The 18,201-nt window shown below is 50.4% G+C and overlaps 1 protein-coding gene across 4 annotated transcripts; it reads left to right on the top strand.

The window, feature by feature from the left end:
* The first annotated feature begins 12 nt into the window (after positions 1 to 12).
* U2af2 (U2 small nuclear RNA auxiliary factor 2) lies at positions 13 to 18,084 on the top strand. Of its 4 annotated transcripts, none has more exons than XM_020174279.2 (12): positions 16 to 224; positions 3,916 to 4,051; positions 4,773 to 4,817; positions 5,122 to 5,225; positions 5,588 to 5,739; positions 7,051 to 7,167; positions 8,050 to 8,188; positions 12,337 to 12,416; positions 12,498 to 12,620; positions 12,901 to 12,987; positions 13,249 to 13,497; positions 17,895 to 18,081. In XM_020174279.2, exons 1-12 carry the CDS (start codon positions 176 to 178, stop codon positions 18,027 to 18,029), a joined length of 1,416 nt encoding a protein of 471 aa, XP_020029868.1. In that variant the 5' UTR covers positions 16 to 175; the 3' UTR covers positions 18,030 to 18,081. The 4 variants fall into 4 exon arrangements, with proteins under 4 accessions (XP_073914509.1, XP_020029868.1, XP_020029866.1 ...); XM_020174277.2 differs by having other exon boundaries at positions 108 to 224; positions 12,901 to 12,999; positions 17,895 to 18,083; XM_074058408.1 differs by having other exon boundaries at positions 13 to 224; positions 12,337 to 12,620; positions 17,895 to 18,083.
* Positions 18,085 to 18,201: the final 117 nt, after the last annotated feature.

Consider the following 18,201-nt stretch of genomic DNA (forward strand, 5'->3'; position numbering starts at 1 on the left):
GAGGGGGCGGAGCCGGGGCGGGGCGGGCCGCCGTGGGTTTGATTAGGTAGGCGACGGAGCTCCGGCGGCGGCCGGAAGTAGCCGAAGCCAGCGGCGGAAGTAGCCGAAGCGGCCGGAGCGGGCGGGCGGCAAGGCGAGGCAAGAGCTGCACAGGGCCCTACGCGGCCACCTCAGCATGTCGGACTTCGACGAGTTCGAGCGGCAGCTCAACGAGAATAAACAAGGTGAGGGCACCGGGGTCATTTGGAGGCGGCGGGGGTGGCTCCTCGCTTCGCTCCCTGTCTCCCCCGCCATTTTCTCCTCACGTCCCCCGCTTCAGGGCCGCGCCGTGTCCCACCTTCCCCCGGTTCGCGGCGCGCGCCTGGCTCACGTGATCGCCGCGTTCTGCCGCGCGCGGCGAGGGAAGGGGTGGCTGGTGTGTGTGGCGCATGCGCGCGGCTCGGGCCCGCGCCCACGTGGTCCTGATGGAGGCGGCGCCGTGGACCCGGCCCTCGCGCGCCAGGCCTCCACACGAAGTTTCTTCTTTTTCCTTTTCTTTGGAAAGGAGATGAAGTTATGTCCCGTAATTCCGTCTTTTTCTCCCGCTGCCTTGGCACTTCCGCTTCCGGTCGGGCGCCAGGCTTCGTCTCCACGCCCCCTTTGTTTCCAAAATGGCGGTGTTGAGTACAGTTTTTCTTTTCCTCCTTCACGTGGACGGGGCACAGCCGTCTGTCTCCCGGCTCCTGCAGGCCGCCGATCCCTTTCGTATTCCTTTTCCTATATCACTTGGGAGCTTCCCCCGCCGGGGCGCTGTGTCCCGGAGCCGGCGGTGCGGCGCATCAGATGAACGTGTGGGACACCTGTTTCCCCGCCAAAGGGGGCGGTCTGCACTCTTTGTGCCTCTCGCTCGCTTAGCCGCTAGTGCACTGGGCCTTTTGACGGGCCGGCAATCGCCAGGAGAGTCCCCAGCTACAGACAAGCCCCAAATCCCATCTCCTCCCTTCGCAGGGACCCTAGACTCGGCATCAGAAGTTTCAGCGTAAAGATCAGCGGGAAGAAGGAGGGGGCCCCAGTAGGGTGCAAGCAGGGAAGGCTCGACTCTAGGTGGGCTCCACGATCTTGGCGGGTCAGAACGAAGCTTGGGGCCATGAAGCTGATCGGCTTAGGGACTCCAAGAAAGCTACCAGAGTCATTAGACATTCATAAATCTCTTACGTATCTTGATTTGAAAGTGACGAAACTCAGGAGTAAGGATGGTTGGGGCCTTGAGTCTTGACACGTGGGGCTTATGCCTTCTCTGTTTTTAGCTTAAGTTTTGGAGGGCTGAATGAGGGACTCAAGCCCTTGGACGTGGACTAGACAGGGGCGTGGCTGAATTAGGAAATAGTGCCTGTGGAATAAACTTCACTGCTTGCCCATCTTTGTTTCTGATTCAGGTGTTGTACTGCTTAAGAGCACAGGTTTTTGGAGTTGAGTGTCCCCGGGTTCAAATACCTACAGTGTTGCTTAGTAGCTATGCTACTTTAATACCTTTTAAAAAAATTTCCATCTACTGATTGACCATCACTATTTTGTTACTGTGTTTCTGGGAAGATTAATAAGAATGGTAGTAATGATAGTTGTAGTTAAACTTTGAGAGCTTACGATGGTCAGGCAATTTGTCAGACTTTTTGCTAAGGAAATCATTGTAACAACCTTCTGAGGACCAAATAATTTCCTCTTTTACTGAGGAGAAAAGTGAGGCTCAACAAGTTTAAAAACTTTCCCAAGTCTCAACTGGTCAGAGATTGGAGCTGAAATGAAATGATAACGAGTAAAGTGTGGTATATTTCTTGGCGTCTGCTAAGGACTGAAGGAGTAATATTTGTTATTGTGGAATCTACTTAGGAAGTAGGATGGTCTTTGGTTAATAGAGATGGTGTCAGTATTGGGGAAGGGCAGAGAAAGGTGGTTTCCAAACATCATTCCTCCATATCCTAACACCCTGATTTAAAGAAGAGAAAACCAAATGTTGAAAGTTAAGTTTATGGTTTTAAGCAGAGCTCTCTCTGGCTGACTGCAAAGCAATGCTGGACTGCCAGGTGGACCTGCTTTAGCTGGTCCTTGAAGCTTGAATATGCTCTGCTCTTGGTTCTCCTGGGTATCCCTGTTGGTGCTGGAAGGCCAGGGCTTGAGACCTGGAACATGGTGTTGGTGGAACTGCTTCCGCAAGGTGACCACCAGCCTGCATTTTGAACAAATGAAAGTTCCTTTTCTTTGAGTTGAGCTCTGCCCACTTATCACTCTGCCTGTGGGCCTTTGTCTTTGGGCCAGCCTCCTACATACCTCTCGCCTCTAGCCCCTTCTCCAGCTATGTAGGTCCACAGGGAATTTCTTTGAGTTCTAGGCACCCAGCAGTGTCACTGCTTCCTCTCTGGTTTCCTCTGCTTGCTGGTTTGTTTTTGAACCCTAGAAGTAGGAAAGGCTCTTGGAACTCACTCACAGCCTGCCCATGTTGGAAGTGTGGAGCCAGAGTTGCTTCCTGGGCTTTGGGCTTTGCCTATTTGCTTACTTCAAGCACACTGCTTGCCTGTATGCAACTTTACCTTCCTGATTCCAGTCTTTGATTTTTTTTTTTCCCCTTATCTGTAAGGAGACTATTCTACTGTCATAAGTAGTTCTTGCCATACAGCCTGACCTTTGTTCAGCAATATGACCTGATTGCCAAAGTCACTGACATTTCTGATTCAAGTTCAGGCTCACCATTTTCTGGACAACTCATGATCTCCTTGTGCCTCATCTTCCTTATTTGTTACATGAGCCTTCGTCAGTGTTTTACCAAAGGACTAGTGAGAATTAAGTGCAGGTAAAACTATCTAGTGTAAATTCTGGTTATAGGAAGCACCACCTTATTTATTGCCAAGTTTTTCTTGGTGCTTTCCTGATTCCTAGTGGTTGTGGTTTCTGTGTCAGAAAGTTATGTTGTGAGGCTAATGTCTTTGTTGTCACTCTCTTCTCATTGCCTTTTGATCTTACTGTCTCCAGATATCATACCCTGAAAAGACACATGTTAAACTATTTGAGTGTGGTAATATATTCATCTTTTGTGTGTGTGTGTGTTCCTGATGGATAGTTAAGAAGTCAGTGGCACCCTGGAATTGAGGAAATAGATACAATGGAAGGGAGAGGAGAGGAGGTTTCTCTAGTTTTGCTAGCAAAGCTGTGCTCTGTTCCTTGCCATTGCCTCTGAGGCAGATGAGGATGAGGGAGCAGTGTGGACGCTGGTGAAGATGTGGTTCCTGCTCCAGCTCCTCCTGCATGGGGCTATGAGAAGTTAGGTAGGCAGGATCTGGTGGTTTGGAGTTCAGGTCTAGAGAGAGGCCTGCACAGTCGGAAAGACACCCCTTCCCTTGGGGAGGTGCTCCTGCATTATTCACTGGGCTGGGAAGGGATGGAATTGAGTTTCCCAGCTTCCTGGGGTTACCAGATCCTACCTGGCATCTGACCTTGGGCCTGAAGGGCTGTGGGTGCCAGTTGGTTGCAGAGTCTTTCCTGAGGGGTCACTGAGTTCCTTTTGGAAAACATCATTGGGTCTCTTGATTCCCCATCCTCTAGCTCTGCCCCTCTCAGGGACGACCCTGGGGTCAGGCCCCTCAGCCCTCGAGGGGGACCAGGAGCCAGCCTCCTCTGTCTTCTCTGGCTCCTCAGCTCCTCTTGAGCATCCTCAGGTATCTTATACCCCTGGGGCATTGCCAGGCCCTACCCCTTTGATTCCCTTAGAGTCCTTGTGGACTCCGGTGTGAACCCAGGAGGCCTGTTATCTCCCTTTCTCCTTGCATCCCTTCCCTTGGGGGTGGCCTCCCGGGCACTTGGGGCATAGCCAGCAGCACGTAGGGTGGGCTGGGCCTGCATCTTCCCTCCTCTCATCCTGCCTTTCATTTTTTCACCGTTGCCCAGAGCGGGACAAGGAGAACCGGCACCGGAAACGCAGTCATAGCCGCTCTAGAAGCCGGGACCGCAAACGCCGGAGTCGGAGCCGGGATCGGCGCAACCGAGACCAGCGCAGTGCCTCCCGGGACAGGCGGCGACGAAGGTACCAGGGCTCAGAGGCCCCTGGCTGGGCTAGCCTGGGAGTTAGGACCTGTTTGCCTGCTTGGGCTGTGCTGAGGGTGTGTTTGTCAGGGTCTGGACCCTGCATGACTCCTCTTTTTTGTATATGGGAGGGAAAACTCAGCTGCTTGGCCTGTCTTGCTGGGGCAGTTGTCTCTTATTTAGAGGTAGGGAATGAGTTCTGATTGTTGTCCTAAGGGGTCTCTGTCCCTGATCCTGAGGCCCTGGCTCTTCTTCCCTACTTTTTCTCTGGTTCTCTTTGGGACACTGTTTGAGAGGGCTAGTCTCTTTCTTCCCAACTCCCAGGAAAAAGGAGTTCTTAGTGTGGGGAAGTATCTATAGCCTGGGCTTAATTTTCAGCTCAGGGATGTCAGTTTTGTTATTCAGAGTCCTCTTCTGTCCCTAGGTCCCCTTCTTGTTCTCTTTGCCCCTCTTAGGTGAGAAAGGTCAGCGTATGTGGACCTGTCAAGTGTCTTTTTTTTCCTCTGTAGAGTGGGCTGTCCCCTTCCTTTCCTCTCTTCACTTCCTCTTTCCTGGGGGTGGGACTGTTTGGGGCAAATGGCAGGGCCGAGGGTGCCTGCTTGCTGCTTGTTTGCCTCGGCCCTGCCCCAGCCCTGGGGTTCAGTGCCCTGGGGAGTGTGGTGTGTGGGGAAGATGAGGGTCCCCAGTCACCCCTTCCCATACCTTTCCCTCCCACCCCTCAGCAAACCTTTGACCAGAGGCGCTAAAGAGGAGCACGGTGGATTGATGTGAGCTTCTCTTCCTGCCCCTTCTGCCCCGATGTCCACTCCTGCACCCTGCCTGGCCCTTGTCCATCCTGCCCTAGCACTGGGGAAGAGTCCATCTGTCTGGAAACCAGTATCCCTCTTCAGGCCTGGGCCTGGCTCTTGCCTGGATCCTCTCCCCTTTGGAGAGAGTGAAGCTTATGTAGTGGGGTGTGGGAGGAACTCCTGGGAGGCACACCAGGGAGGGACTCCTGGGAGGGGACTCACATGCCTGCTGTTGGTCAGACTGAGGTTGCCCTGCCCCACTCTCCCCTCCCCCCTCCCTCAGTCGTTCCCCCCGACATGAGAAGAAGAAGAAGGTTCGTAAATACTGGGACGTACCACCACCCGGCTTTGAGCACATCACCCCAATGCAGTACAAGGCCATGCAAGGTAGGCAAGCAGCTGGCTGCTCTAGAGGATAAAGTGCAGGGTGTGGGGGCGATTCCCTACATTCCCCGTTAGCCGTTTTTCTGGTGTGTGCTTGGGTGGGTTGAGGAAGCAGATTAAGGGTCTGGCCTTCATTCTTTTGAAGCCCTGCTGGAGGCAGAGGTGAGCTGAGGGAGGGTAAGGCTTCCACCTTCCACTCCTTTAGGAAGCAACGCCTCTTGGGAGTAGCGGTTCCTGGGTATAGACCATGGTGCTGGTCGGTGAGCTGATAGAGGATCTATCAGTGGAGGTTGGGAGTCTCTGTGCCGGGTGGTCCCAAAGCTTGGCTTGAGGGTTACCTAATAATGGCTCTCCCCTCCCCCAAGCTGCGGGTCAGATTCCAGCTACTGCCCTTCTCCCCACCATGACCCCTGATGGTCTGGCTGTGACCCCAACGCCGGTGCCCGTGGTTGGGAGCCAGATGACCAGACAAGCCCGGCGCCTCTACGTGGGCAACATCCCTTTTGGCATCACTGAGGTACTGCCCTCCCCCTGCCCTCCCCTCTCCCCCGTTCCCCTGTCCTGCTCCTCCCTTCCCCTCCATTCCCTTCCCCCAACCTGCACGGGTCAGACTCTGCTCCTGCAAGACCCCCCGGCCCCCTCCCAGACGGACCGATGGAGTTGAGCCAGCCAGGGGCCGGGCTGGGGGTGGCCCCTCCCTCCCTCCTCTTCCCCTTTCCCGTCTCCCCTCCCCAAACCTCCTCCAGCAACCCAGGGATCAAACACACAACGTACCTACATGTCATACCTACGTGTTGGAGAGAGACAGAGAGGGAGACTCGGACACAGACACGCACACGCACACGCACACGCACACGCTCACGCTCACGCACACACAGACGCACACCCCCTGCAGTTTTTCTGACATGCTCTCCTTTTCTGCCGTCTGTCCCCATCCTTTTCCCCACATCCCTCCCATGGTTGCTGTTCTTTTGTTTTTGATCGCCCCTGACCTCCCCCTACCTTCCCCACCGCTCCTCTCCCCCATCCCTCCCCCCACCCCTTCCCGTGGCACCCCCTGAGAATCCCGAGATCAAAGAGTTGTTTCCATTTCTCTTTAAAGTGAAATATTGTGGGGCTGAGATCCCTCGTAGCAACAAAAAGTTTGCTACCATCGTCGAAGGCAAGTAAGGTCCATTCTGACTTTCTCAACCTGCACTTTGCTACATTTGATAAACCAGCCCCCGGACTCCAGGGCCAGATCCCTCCACATCACTCTTTTCTCCCCCCTCCCACCCTGCCCCTTTCTTCCCCCACTCCTTCCTCCCCTTTGCCCCTGCACTCAACCTCCTCTTTGCTCCCATCTCTGTCTCTGTCTCTGTCTCTGTCCTGGTTTCCCTTTCTGTCCCTTTTTTTCCTCTTCTGTTCTGGCTTGCTGCTTTTTTTCCATCTTCCTGTCTTCTTGTCTGCACTGGGTGTTCCTTTGTCATCTCCTTGCCTTCCCTATTGTGTATCTCTCCCTTTCCCTGTTGTTTTCTTCCATTTTTTGTTGAATAACGTTTGTCCTTTTTCCTGATTGTTTGGGGCCCCTGTGGCTCTCTCCTTGCACCTGTGTTGTCTGCCCTATTTGTTCCCATATTCTGTCTTTTGCTATCACTTCTTCCTTGTTTTCTGATTTTCTTTCTGCTTTTCTTACTATTGACCTCTACACCCCTGACCCATATTCCACTGTCCCCTCCCCTCGCCCCTCACCCCTTACCCCCAAACCCCTCTGTGTCTCCCTCTCTCACCCTTCCCCTCCTCTCTCCACCTCCCTCCCCGCCCCCCCTGTCTCCTATTCCCTCTGCAGGAGGCCATGATGGATTTCTTCAATGCCCAGATGCGCCTGGGGGGACTGACCCAGGCCCCTGGCAATCCGGTCTTGGCTGTGCAGATTAACCAAGACAAGAATTTTGCCTTTTTGGAGGTGAGCTGGAGAGCTGGAGAGTAATGGGATCAGGGGAGTGAGTGAGTGAGTGTGTGTGTGTGTGTGTGTGTGTGTGTCCATCCTTCATTGTGTTGCACTTTCCTGTTCTGCCTGTTCCCACTGGTCCCTCTGTAGTCTGTTCTCCACCTGGTTGCCAGAGTGAGCTTAGCTTGTAAGATGTCTGCAAGTCTGGTGCTGTTTCTGTTTGGAGGCCTTTTGGGCCTCTGCAGACCTCCTTGATTTTTCTAGACCATTCTGGGCCAGTCTGTTCTGCTTTGGCCACACTGGCCTTCCCGGGACACAGTGTACCCCTGCCTGTTTGGGGCTTGGGCCGAGGTAGCTCGCTGTGGCTAATGTTTTTAAGTCACGTTTTCTGTCAGTTGTGAAACTGTAAAGGATGTTGGCTTTGAGTTTGCAACTCTGGGTGGGCTGATATCCTCATAAAAGACAGTAGGCATTGCAAAGGGTGCTAGGTGCTGAAAAGATTTTTGAGCACACTCTTTCACTCCAAGTTTGATGTGCACTGTTCCAAATTTCAGCTTAAATGTCACCTGATTGAAAAGTCTGTCGTTGTTGTCCTTTTGATTGACAACTTCTCTGTGTTATCATGTCTCAGCACTTTATCCTGCTTCAGCATTGTAGCTTGTGGTTGTGTGCTGGGTTGAGTCTCTGTTGGGTGCTGATGTCTTCATTTGCTAGAGTGTGAAACCTTAGAAGCAGTGCTGTGTCTGTTTTTCCAGTGCCTAGCCTAGGGCCTGGCTCATGATATTTGTTCATACAAGTACAAAAAAGAGGAACTCTTTTTGTCACAAAACTCTGTGGGCTGGGGCCTGGTCTAGTCCCTGACCTGTACTTCTCACCACCACTTTCTCTTTTCTTTAGTTTCGCTCAGTGGATGAGACTACCCAGGCCATGGCTTTTGATGGCATCATCTTCCAGGGCCAGTCACTGAAGATTCGCCGGCCTCATGACTACCAGCCATTGCCTGGCATGTCGGAGAACCCCTCTGTCTATGTGCCTGGTGAGTGGGGACTCCCCCAACCCAGTTGCCGTTGTCCCAGTCAGAGTTATTTAGGAAGTGTTGTGTATGTTTAGAAATGGATGGGTGTTTTTTCAGCATGGCAGAATGGCCCTGGTGCTTTCCTAGTGTAAGCTGTGATTTGTTTGGGGATGCACAGCTTGTAAAGTGGCAGAGCCAGTACCAGAGCAGAAGTGGGAGGGTTTCCCTGCTGATTGTGCAGGTCTGTGCAAGTGCACATGAGCAGATCTCAGCCCAGCTTCTGGTGTGGGGGTTTGGCATCTTGGTGCTTACCTCCCTCTTGTCTCCCTGTGTATGTCTTAAATCCTGTCTGTTGTGGACCATTTCCTGAGCTGTGTTTATTATCACCTCTGATGGGTGGGTAATAGCAGACTAGGGGTGTAAACTTTGAATCTGTGAAAACAGCTGCAGTTAATACATCTGAATACCCAAGTGGGTGTGCCTGTGTTCCAATACACCTCAACATGGCTAGTAACTGAAATGTGGATTTTGTGTGATTTTCATGTCATGCAGTAATCTTTGAGAAAGCTTACACTCTGTGCAGACATAGGCTGTGGGTTGCTTTCATCATGTAGGTGTAGTTTGCTGACCCCTGTAGTTGACAAGGGGGGTGTGAGTGGGGATTTAGGCTTGTTTGAGGCTCGTTTGTGTATAGGAAGCACTCTGGTGTTGGAACTCTAGCTGAGTGAGTGACTCCAAGTCTCAGGCCGGTTGGGACTTGTAGAAAGTAGGGTTCTGCTCGCTGGTGCTCAGCACTGGAGGATACCTGTGGAAACAGCCAGTTCATTTCAAAGAGATGGGTACCTGGAGCGCAAAGGGAGGCACATCCATGTTGTTGCAGGACTCAGTACTGGTGCCTGACCATTTCCAGTGCTCTTTCACTGTAAGTTTTGGTAAATTCAGTGCATCTTTTTAGTTTTTAGAAATCTGAAGTGTAGTACATATTAACATGCTTTTAAGTATAGTGCTTGGTGATTGTATCCATGAGCATATCTTTTAGGTGAAGCTACAGAGTATCTTGTTTGTCATCTTCCCTGTGCTTGGGTATTGAACTCAGGGCTTTGCGCTTGCTAGACAGGTACTCTACTACCTGAGCCACACCCTTAACCCTTTTTGCTTTAGATATTTTTCCCAGTAGGGTCCTGCTTTTTGCTTAGGCCAGCCTGGACCACAATCCTTCTATTTATGCTTCCTGTGTATCTGGAATGGGAGGTATACGCCACTGTGCCCAGCTTCTGTTTGTTAAGATGGGGTCTCGTGAACTTTTTGCTCTTGCTGGTCTCAAACCATGATTCTCCCAATCTCTGTCTCCCAAGTTACTAGGGTGAATTTAGTTTTAATTACCCAAATAGCTCACTGCTGACTGGCACTTACCATGTACCGATTACTGTCCTACTGCACTATGTAGATTTTCTTTTAATATTCACCACAGCAGTCAGCAAGTTATACTTGGAGGTCAAATCTGGCCTGGAGTCCCTCCTTTTCCCCCTTTTTTTTTTTGGCAATACTGAGATTTTTAACTTGGGGCTTCATGTTTGCTAGGCAGGCAAGTGCTGTATCATTTGAGCTACTCTTGCCAGCCCTTTTTTGTGCTGGATAGTTTCAAGATAAGGTCTTAGGAACTATTTGCCCAGGCTGGCTTTCAACTATAATCCTCCTGATGCCAGTCTCCCAAGAAGCTAGGCTTATAGGAGTTGAATCACTGACACCTGGCTAGTGCCTATTTTTAAAAATACTATTGGTACATAGTCATGCCTATTATGTGTTAATCTCTTCTGTTTCGTTTTTATTTTTTATTTCACTTTATTTATTTATTTTTGAGACAGCGTCTTGCTATGTATTTCAGGCTGGCCTCAAACTGGAGATCCTCCTGCCTCAGTCTGCTAAGTGAGTGCTGGGATTACAGGTGTGTGCCACCATGCCTGGCTCTGTTATCTGTTATGTAGACTTCTTTTGTAATGTGGTAGCCAAAGTGAATGGTTGAAACAGGCTGAATGGCCCACAGTCAAACATTTTTATTATCTGTCATTTACTTAGAAGATTTTTCCACTCCTGCTCTAGTAGATTCAGGTGTCTCATTTCAGAGGAGGAAAGCAGGCGTGGGGTATCAGTACCTTGCTCAGTCATAAAGTCAGTCTTTTCCTTGCACTTCTTCCTGTGTATTACTGTTCTGCTGAAAACAGACATGTAGATATAGAGACAGTTGCTTTTGATTATTCTTTTTTTTGGTGGTGGGGGGTGGTTATTGGAGTTTGAACTCAGACTTCATGTTTGCTAGGTAGGCCCTCTGTTGCTTGAGCCACGCCTCCAGCCCTTTTTACTTTGGTTATTTTGGAGATGGGGTCTAGCTTTTTGCCCAGGCTGGCCTGGACCTCAGTCCTCTTTTGTGCTTCCCGCTAGGCATATAACACTGCACCCAGCTATTGACTGAAATGGTATCTTGCAAACTTTTTGCCCTGGCTGACTTGGAACCATGATCCTTTGGATCTCAGCCTCTCAAGTAGCTAGGAAGATGGGCATGAGCTACTGGCTCCCAACTTTTTGATTTTTGAGAAGGGGTCTATGTATGTAGCCCAGGTTGGACTTGCACTTTCTCGTAATTCTCTTAGCTGTGCCTCCCTGGTACTGGGATTGCAGGCTGGTGCCATCATGCCTGACTTGATCATGCTTTCTTAGTGGCAGACCTTTCCGCAGGTAATTATTTACCAAGCAGTGGGAAGCTTGGTAATCTGCTATGGGATGTGTTCACCTGGAGAGGCCTGGTTGACAGTGCTCCTTGTGACTGACTAGTTGCATGCCACACTGGAGGAGGCAGTGGGCAGGGTCATTCTGCCTGTAAGCTAAGTGCCCTTCAGTGCAGCTTTCCCTATGACACAGCTGTTAGGTATTTTGATCTTTCTTTCCTCCTCCAAAGGAAAAGAATCAATTTTACTACAAGAGACTGAAGAGGAAAAAGGATTTGATAAAATTGAACGGACCTCTTGCCTGGGGGGAAATTCTGGAAACTGGAAGACAACTTCCTTACCTTGATAAAAGGATATCAGCTTGTGACTTTAGACATGATACACAGAGCTGGCTGGGTGATGCCTGCAGTTCTGGGACTGGAGAAGCTGGGCAGGAAGAGGGCACATGGGGCAGTTGAGAGCCTGGAGGTTAATACAGCACAGTGGCTCAGTTCTGGGGGCTTTTCCCCATCTCTGCTTACCCGATGCTCCCCAAGATCAGGAAGTGGAGTAGACCAATTGCTTTGGGGGTGGCTGTGGACAGGGAGGCCATGTGGCCAGGATTTGGACTGGAGAATCAGGCTGGATGGGTGCTGGGATCTTACAGCCTGTGACTGATAGATGACTCCCAGAACTAGTGATAAAATTTGTGAAGCCTGTGGGATGTCAGGTTGAATCATCTGGCAGGCACTTGTATGTAAGTATAAGAGTTCAGTGAGGAAGGCAGGATTGGGGGCTGTTGTACTCATTCAGCTTATGTGACCATGCTGTGACATCTGAGCTCTCTTGAACTCCAAATAGAGCGTCCTGGAGACAGCCAGCAATCACCACTGAGGGGTGTTCTGAAATGCCCTGTGCCTCTCAGCTCTTTGTCATGCTGTCTACCCCTGCAGTGTCACAGATGGTTTGAGGCCCAGGATATAAGTCCCTGAAGGGAAAGGACTACGTGAGCTAATGGGATATTTCTGGGCAGTTGTCAGTAAAGGATTCTCTGAGTTATGGTCTGATGAGTGGAAGGAGTTGAGTGTGCAGCATGTTTGAAGGCAAGGTGACCTGTCAGGGTCACACAGTAGTGGGTATTACATGTATAGTATGAATGTGGGTCTAGGTGTCCTCAGTGCATTGGACGTGGGGGGAGGGTACTGCTGGTCCTTGACTTCTCTGAGGCATTGCAGGACCTGGGAGATGAGTGTCTTCTCAGAGGGGAGCCATGGTGCTCCCTTATCTGTCTTTGACAGATTGGTGTGGTGTGTGGAGAGGGAGGAAAGCATGGTGTGGCCCCTCCAACCCTTATCAGGCAGGGTGTCCTGGTCAGGGCCAGTGAGGGGTTCTCCTGGTAGATTTCCCCGAGGTTTTTGGGAGATGACCTTGTACTGAAATTGAAGTCCTCCTTCCTTCTCCCCTTAGGAGTTGTGTCCACAGTGGTCCCTGATTCTGCCCACAAACTGTTCATTGGAGGCTTACCCAACTACCTGAATGATGACCAGGTAACATCCTTCCCCTCCCCCCATTTCCTTCCTGACCCTTCCCAGCTGAGCCCTGATGGATTGATTCTTGGCCTGCTGCAGGTAAAAGAACTGCTGACATCGTTTGGGCCTCTCAAGGCCTTCAACCTGGTCAAGGACAGTGCCACAGGGCTCTCCAAGGGCTATGCCTTCTGTGAGTACGTGGACATCAACGTCACAGATCAGGTAAGCCCTGGGGCCTAGCTGTTTGCTGCGTCTGCCCTTCACCTGCTCTCTTTCCAAGCAAGGTCTTCCTTCCTCAGGGACTTTGGCAGGGGGAGGCGGCAGTCTGAATCCAGGCCTTGTGGGGGCTAGAGTTTCATCCCCTTCTCCTTGGTGGTTTTTTCCTTCAACCCGCTTTGGCTTCTTCTCTTCCAGTATCCCGGTTTGGGGGGAAATGCCAGGCTCCTTGGCCCTGACCTACACCTTTCCCGAATCCCTTCCTTCCCTCATCCTTTAACTACAGGCTATTGCGGGGCTGAATGGGATGCAGCTGGGTGACAAGAAGCTGCTTGTCCAGAGGGCGAGTGTGGGCGCCAAGAATGCCACGCTGGTGAGCCCCCCGGCACGTCATCTTCCATTGGCTAGAGGGACCCTGGGGGTGGGAAGGGGCTGGTGGGAACAGGTTCTTTTAAGCTCCTCCCCAGCTTTCATGGGAGGGGGGTTGGGGGAGACTCAGGCAGTACTGGGGAGAAGGATAGGTGTTCCAGTGCAGGAATAGTCTTCCCTGGTGGGCATGAGGAGTATAGGCTTGAGAGGAGGGAGACTGATCTGAGCCACCCTGTGACGCCTGTCCACTCCCCTGGTCCCACAGAGCACCATCAATCAGACACCTGTGACCCTGCAAGTGCCAGGCCTGATGAGCTCTCAGGTGCAGATGGGTGGCCACCCAACTGAGGTCCTGTGCCTCATGAACATGGTGCTGCCTGAGGAGCTGCTGGATGATGAGGAGTATGAGGAGATTGTGGAGGACGTGCGAGATGAGTGCAGCAAGTACGGGCTGGTCAAGTCCATCGAGATTCCCCGGCCCGTGGATGGTGTTGAGGTGCCCGGCTGTGGAAAGGTTAGGGCACCCTGCTTGGCTTATCTCCTCCTCCCTCTCGCACCCCTACTGAGATGCAGGTGTTCCAGAGAGGATCCAGGTCCTCTGGAGGTCCAGGGCCCTCATGTAGGAATTTGGTCCCTATATTGAAGCAACTTTGTTTCCAGACCTGGCTCTGCCTTTCCCTGTGACCTTTTGAACAGGACTTTGCCATGTCTTTGAACTGGGGAGAGAATTACCAAATGTTACCACACCACCACTTGTGTTTGTCTCTCCTGTCATGCCCTCTACTTGAGTTCTTCCAGTCCTCCTGAGTCCCTTCATGGGAGGAGTCAGATAGAGGTGATGGGCCTCTTAGGACAAATAGGCTAAGGTGCCTGAAGTCTGATCTCAGAGCCTGCTAAGTCATATTACTTTGCACTGTGCCTCGTCTGAGCACTGCAGGGAGGTGGTGGTGTGAGCATGTGACTGGCATTCAGTCACCACTTAATCTGCATATTTATGGATTTTCTTTGTTTTTGGCAGTATAGAGTTTGAACTCAGGGCCTTATGTTTGCACAGGGCCAGGTGCTCTTCAATTTGAGCCATGTGTCCAGTCCCTTTTATTTATGGGACTGTTGTGGTCCCAAACTGTCATTTCAGCACTAAATAGTCAGCTGTGACCAGAGTCCTGCTCTTAACTAGCTAAAGTCCTTGGGACACTGTTGCTGTAGGACATGTGCTGTATTGGGCAGCAGGGAAGGGTGGGGGAGCACGGTGGCCAACAGGGTGATAGAGGTTGAAAGGTGGCGCTTCAGCAGGCAGTGAGGTAAGGTTATCTTGTAGGCAGGCTGTGTCTTGTACGGAGTGCACAGCAAGCATGGAACTCTAGCAGGCAGGACTGCCAGGTGTGTTTGAGAACAGGAAAGTGATCAGTGCAGATGAGAAGTGGGAGGTGAGCTTACAGGTGGGTGGCTGAGTGGGTCCCAGTGAGAACATTAGATGAGGTTCTGGGGCAGATGGGAAAGATACTGTTGGGAGGCTGGGCAGGTAGAGATTGCACCTTAAAAGGAAGTGGGTGAGCCAGGTGCTGGTGGCTCATGCCTGTAATCTTAGCTACTCAGGAGGCAGAGATCAGGAGGATTGTGGTTCAAAGCCAGCTTGGGTAAATAGTTCTTGAGACACTATCTGAAAAACCCATCACATAAAAGGGCTGGTGGAGTGGCTCAATGTGTAGGCCCTGAGTTTAACCTGTTTTAACCCCAGTATCACCAAAAAAAAAAAAAAAAAAAAAAAAAGAAAAGAAGGAAGTTAGTGGGATCCTGTAGTGCAGAACTGATCCTTGCAGGGGAGGAGTTTTTGAGGAGCAGAGAAGGGCAGCTACTCATCTGTAGACCTGGTAAGTTGGGTGTGACTGAAGTGAGCAAGAGCAAGATTTGTCAGAGAAGAGGCTGGTCCTGCAGTGCAGATTGGGGAGGGCCTTGTGAGCATGGGGAAGAAGCTTGGACTTTTCCTGGAGTGATGTGGTTCTAAGGAGAGAGAAGGGCTAATGGAATGTGGGTGATGGTTTGGAAAACAGGTTAGAAAGGGTCAAAGCAGGAGCTGTGATACATGAAGAGTCTCTTGTAGTAACCTGGGTGAAAAATGGTGACCTCTTTGAAGGTACAGTCACGTGTTGCACAGCAGTGCTTCCGTCAAGTTTAGCCTGCATACACTACCATGGTCCCTAAGATTATGTCATCTAGTGACATGGTAGCCATCTTAGCTTGCTTAAGTATAGAGTTTGCATAGTGGTGAAGTTGCCCAACAGTGCATTCAGAACATACCTGTGTTCTTAAGTTTAAAGTGCATGCCTATGGTAGCTAGGGATGGAGGGAAGTTAGTGGGTTTGAGAAAGACTTGAGCCGTTAAATGCCCAGACTTTGGTGATTGGTTTGGGTGTGCTGGGAGGGGAAGGGAGAAGAGCCAGGGGATGCTGAGTGGTAGGTAAGAAGCAAGGATGATAACAGGTAGAGTGGGAAGTTAAAGCCTACTGGCTTTGAGGTTCTTGTGACACCCAGAAGAAACTGCTAGGAAGCAGTGATCTGAAGAGATGGGTGGTATACAGTGTGAGGGCTGATGTGTGTGTGTGGGGAACTGGATAAGTTTGCCCAAGCATGGAGAGCAAGGGGGAAGGGAGGGTGCCATAAAAGTGGACAGTCTTTCACGGGAGAGCAGCAGGGGGGCAAGAGAGGGGTTAGGAGGGCCACAGCATTTCCTCTCTTCTCTTCTCTTGACTTAAGTAGGGACTGAGTAATTATTTGTGGAAAGAAGGAATGCAGAAAGCCTGGCCCTCACCTTTTTTTTTTTTTTTTTAATTTATTGCATTCTGTTGCTGTTTTTTTATGTATTTTTTTCTTTTGGTGGTACTGAGTTTGAATTCAAGGCCTTATACTTTTTCTAGGCAAGCACTGTAACACTTGAGTTGCTCTGTCAGCCCATTTTTTTGTGTTGAGTGTTTTTGAGATAAGGTCACATGAACTAATTGCTCAGGTGGGCTTTGAACTTTGATCTTCCTGATCTGTCTCCTGAGTATCTAGGATTACGGGTTTGAGCCCTGGCACCCTCCCTTTGTCTTAAACTTTGTATTAGCGATCTTTCCAGACATACTGAAGAGTCTGATGATGAGACATTAATCGTAATCCCCATTACCTACCTTCAAGTTCTATTTTGTCATTTTCTGTATTCAACTTATATCCACCCCTCATTTTTGTTGGATTTTTTTTTTTTTTTTTTAAAACAAAAACCCCAGAGTCTTGTGATGTAGCCCAGGCTGGCCTCAAACTTCTGGTCCCCTGCCTCAGCTCCCCAGTGCTGAGATTAGAGTATTTGGAGCATATCTCAAATACATTTCCTTTGAGATACTTAGATATATTTCCTGACTACTTACATTTGGGCCAGATAACTCTGCTCTGGGGATTTGTGCTGTGCATCGTTGAATGTTAACCTGTATCCCCAGCTTCTGTTCAGTAGATGCCAGCAGTGCTAAATCCCTCCCCCCCACCCAAAGCACCTGCAGAGATTGCTCAATATCCCCTGGGGACATGTTTTGCCCGTAAATTGAGAACCACTGCTCTAACTAGATGGCCCTTAATTTTTTTGGGAGGTGTTCGGGGGTAGCAGGCAAGATGGTTTATGTCTGTAATTTTCCAGCTAGTTTTAAGGTGGAGGCAGGAGGATTCAGGGTTTGGGGATCACCTGGAGAAAGTTAGCCAGATACTGTATCTGAAAAACTGAAAGCAGTAAGACTGGGTGGTGTGGTTCATGTGGTAGAGATAAGCCATGAGTTAAATCCACAGTACTGAAAAAAACCCAAAAAACAATCATACCATTATTACAATAATAACAGTTTTTTTTTTTCTGGTGGTGATTTTTTTGTGTGTGTTTGAACTTAGGCCCTACACCTTAGCCACTTTACCAGCCCTGTTTTTGTGATGGGCTTTTTTGAGTTAGAGTCTTGTGAAGTATTTGCCTGGGCTGGCTTTGAACTGCAATCCTCCTGCTCTCTGCCTCCTGAGTAGTAGGATTACAGGTGTGAGCCATTGGTGCCTGACAACACTGATTTCTCGCATCTGCCTAATTCAAGCTCAAATATCTGTTGCTGTTTCAAAAATGAAGCAAACTCTAACAAACAAGATCCTAGATTCTCCCCCCTTGAAGTTTGGTTTCTTCTGTTAGGTTTTTTATTTTTAGTTTTTGCATTACTAGGGATTGAACCCATGGCCTGGCATGTTAGCCAACTGAGACAACCACTTGAGTTATGCTCCAGCCTCTTCTGTAAGCTGTCTTTTTTTTTTTTTTTTTTTGCAGTAGTCTCCATTTCCTCTAAACTAGGTTCATGCACTAGATCAAAGTTCAGGAATTTTTTTTTTTTTTTTTTTTGTGATCCTGGGGTTTGAACTCAGGGATTGGTGCTTGCTAGGCAAGTGCTCTACTGCTTGTACCATTGTCTTCAGTGAGGTTCAAGTTTTTTAATTCAGCTTGGGTTTGAGTCCTAAATTCTGAGCTTCCTTTGCTTCATCTATTGGAAGAGACCATAAGCCTTGGTGGTTCAGGAAGTGTCCTGCATGGTAGGGTCAGCTGGTACAAGTGATCCCTCTTCTCTGGGAGCTTGCCTCTGTCCTGCCATTTGCTCGGTTTGGCTCAGGTAACTCATATGAGGCATGCCTCCGTTCTTTCTCTCCATGCTTGTGAATCTCTGTTCTGTGCTCCTTTGTTATTTAATCCCGGAGGATCTTGGGTGAACACCCCCAAGGTGTACTGAGGGTCCCTTTCTGCAGCCTGTGGTGAGGCCTTCTTTCCCTCCCTCATTTCTTGTACTGATTCTGGGCTAGAATGGATGGATGTTGGCCGGCTGCTCAGAGCCAGCTTGTTCACATACCTGCCTCTTGTTCCCACAGATCTTTGTGGAGTTCACCTCTGTGTTTGACTGCCAGAAAGCCATGCAGGGCCTAACTGGCCGCAAGTTCGCCAACAGAGTGGTTGTCACGAAATACTGTGACCCCGACTCTTACCACCGCAGGGACTTCTGGTAGAGGCGGCTGGGGGAGGATGGGGGCAGGGCTGGCTGGGGGCTTCTCCCACCCCCCCACCCCCCCCTTTTCCCCCTCTGAAGATGATGGGCAGAGGAGTGACAGCCGAATGACAGCCGGCAGCAACTGGAATGGCAGCAATTAAGGGGGGGGGGTGGGTGGCGGGTGGGGGTTG

The sequence above is a fragment of the Castor canadensis genome, chromosome 16 (assembly GCF_047511655.1).
Source record: "Castor canadensis chromosome 16, mCasCan1.hap1v2, whole genome shotgun sequence".
Lineage (NCBI taxonomy): Eukaryota > Metazoa > Chordata > Mammalia > Rodentia > Castoridae > Castor > Castor canadensis.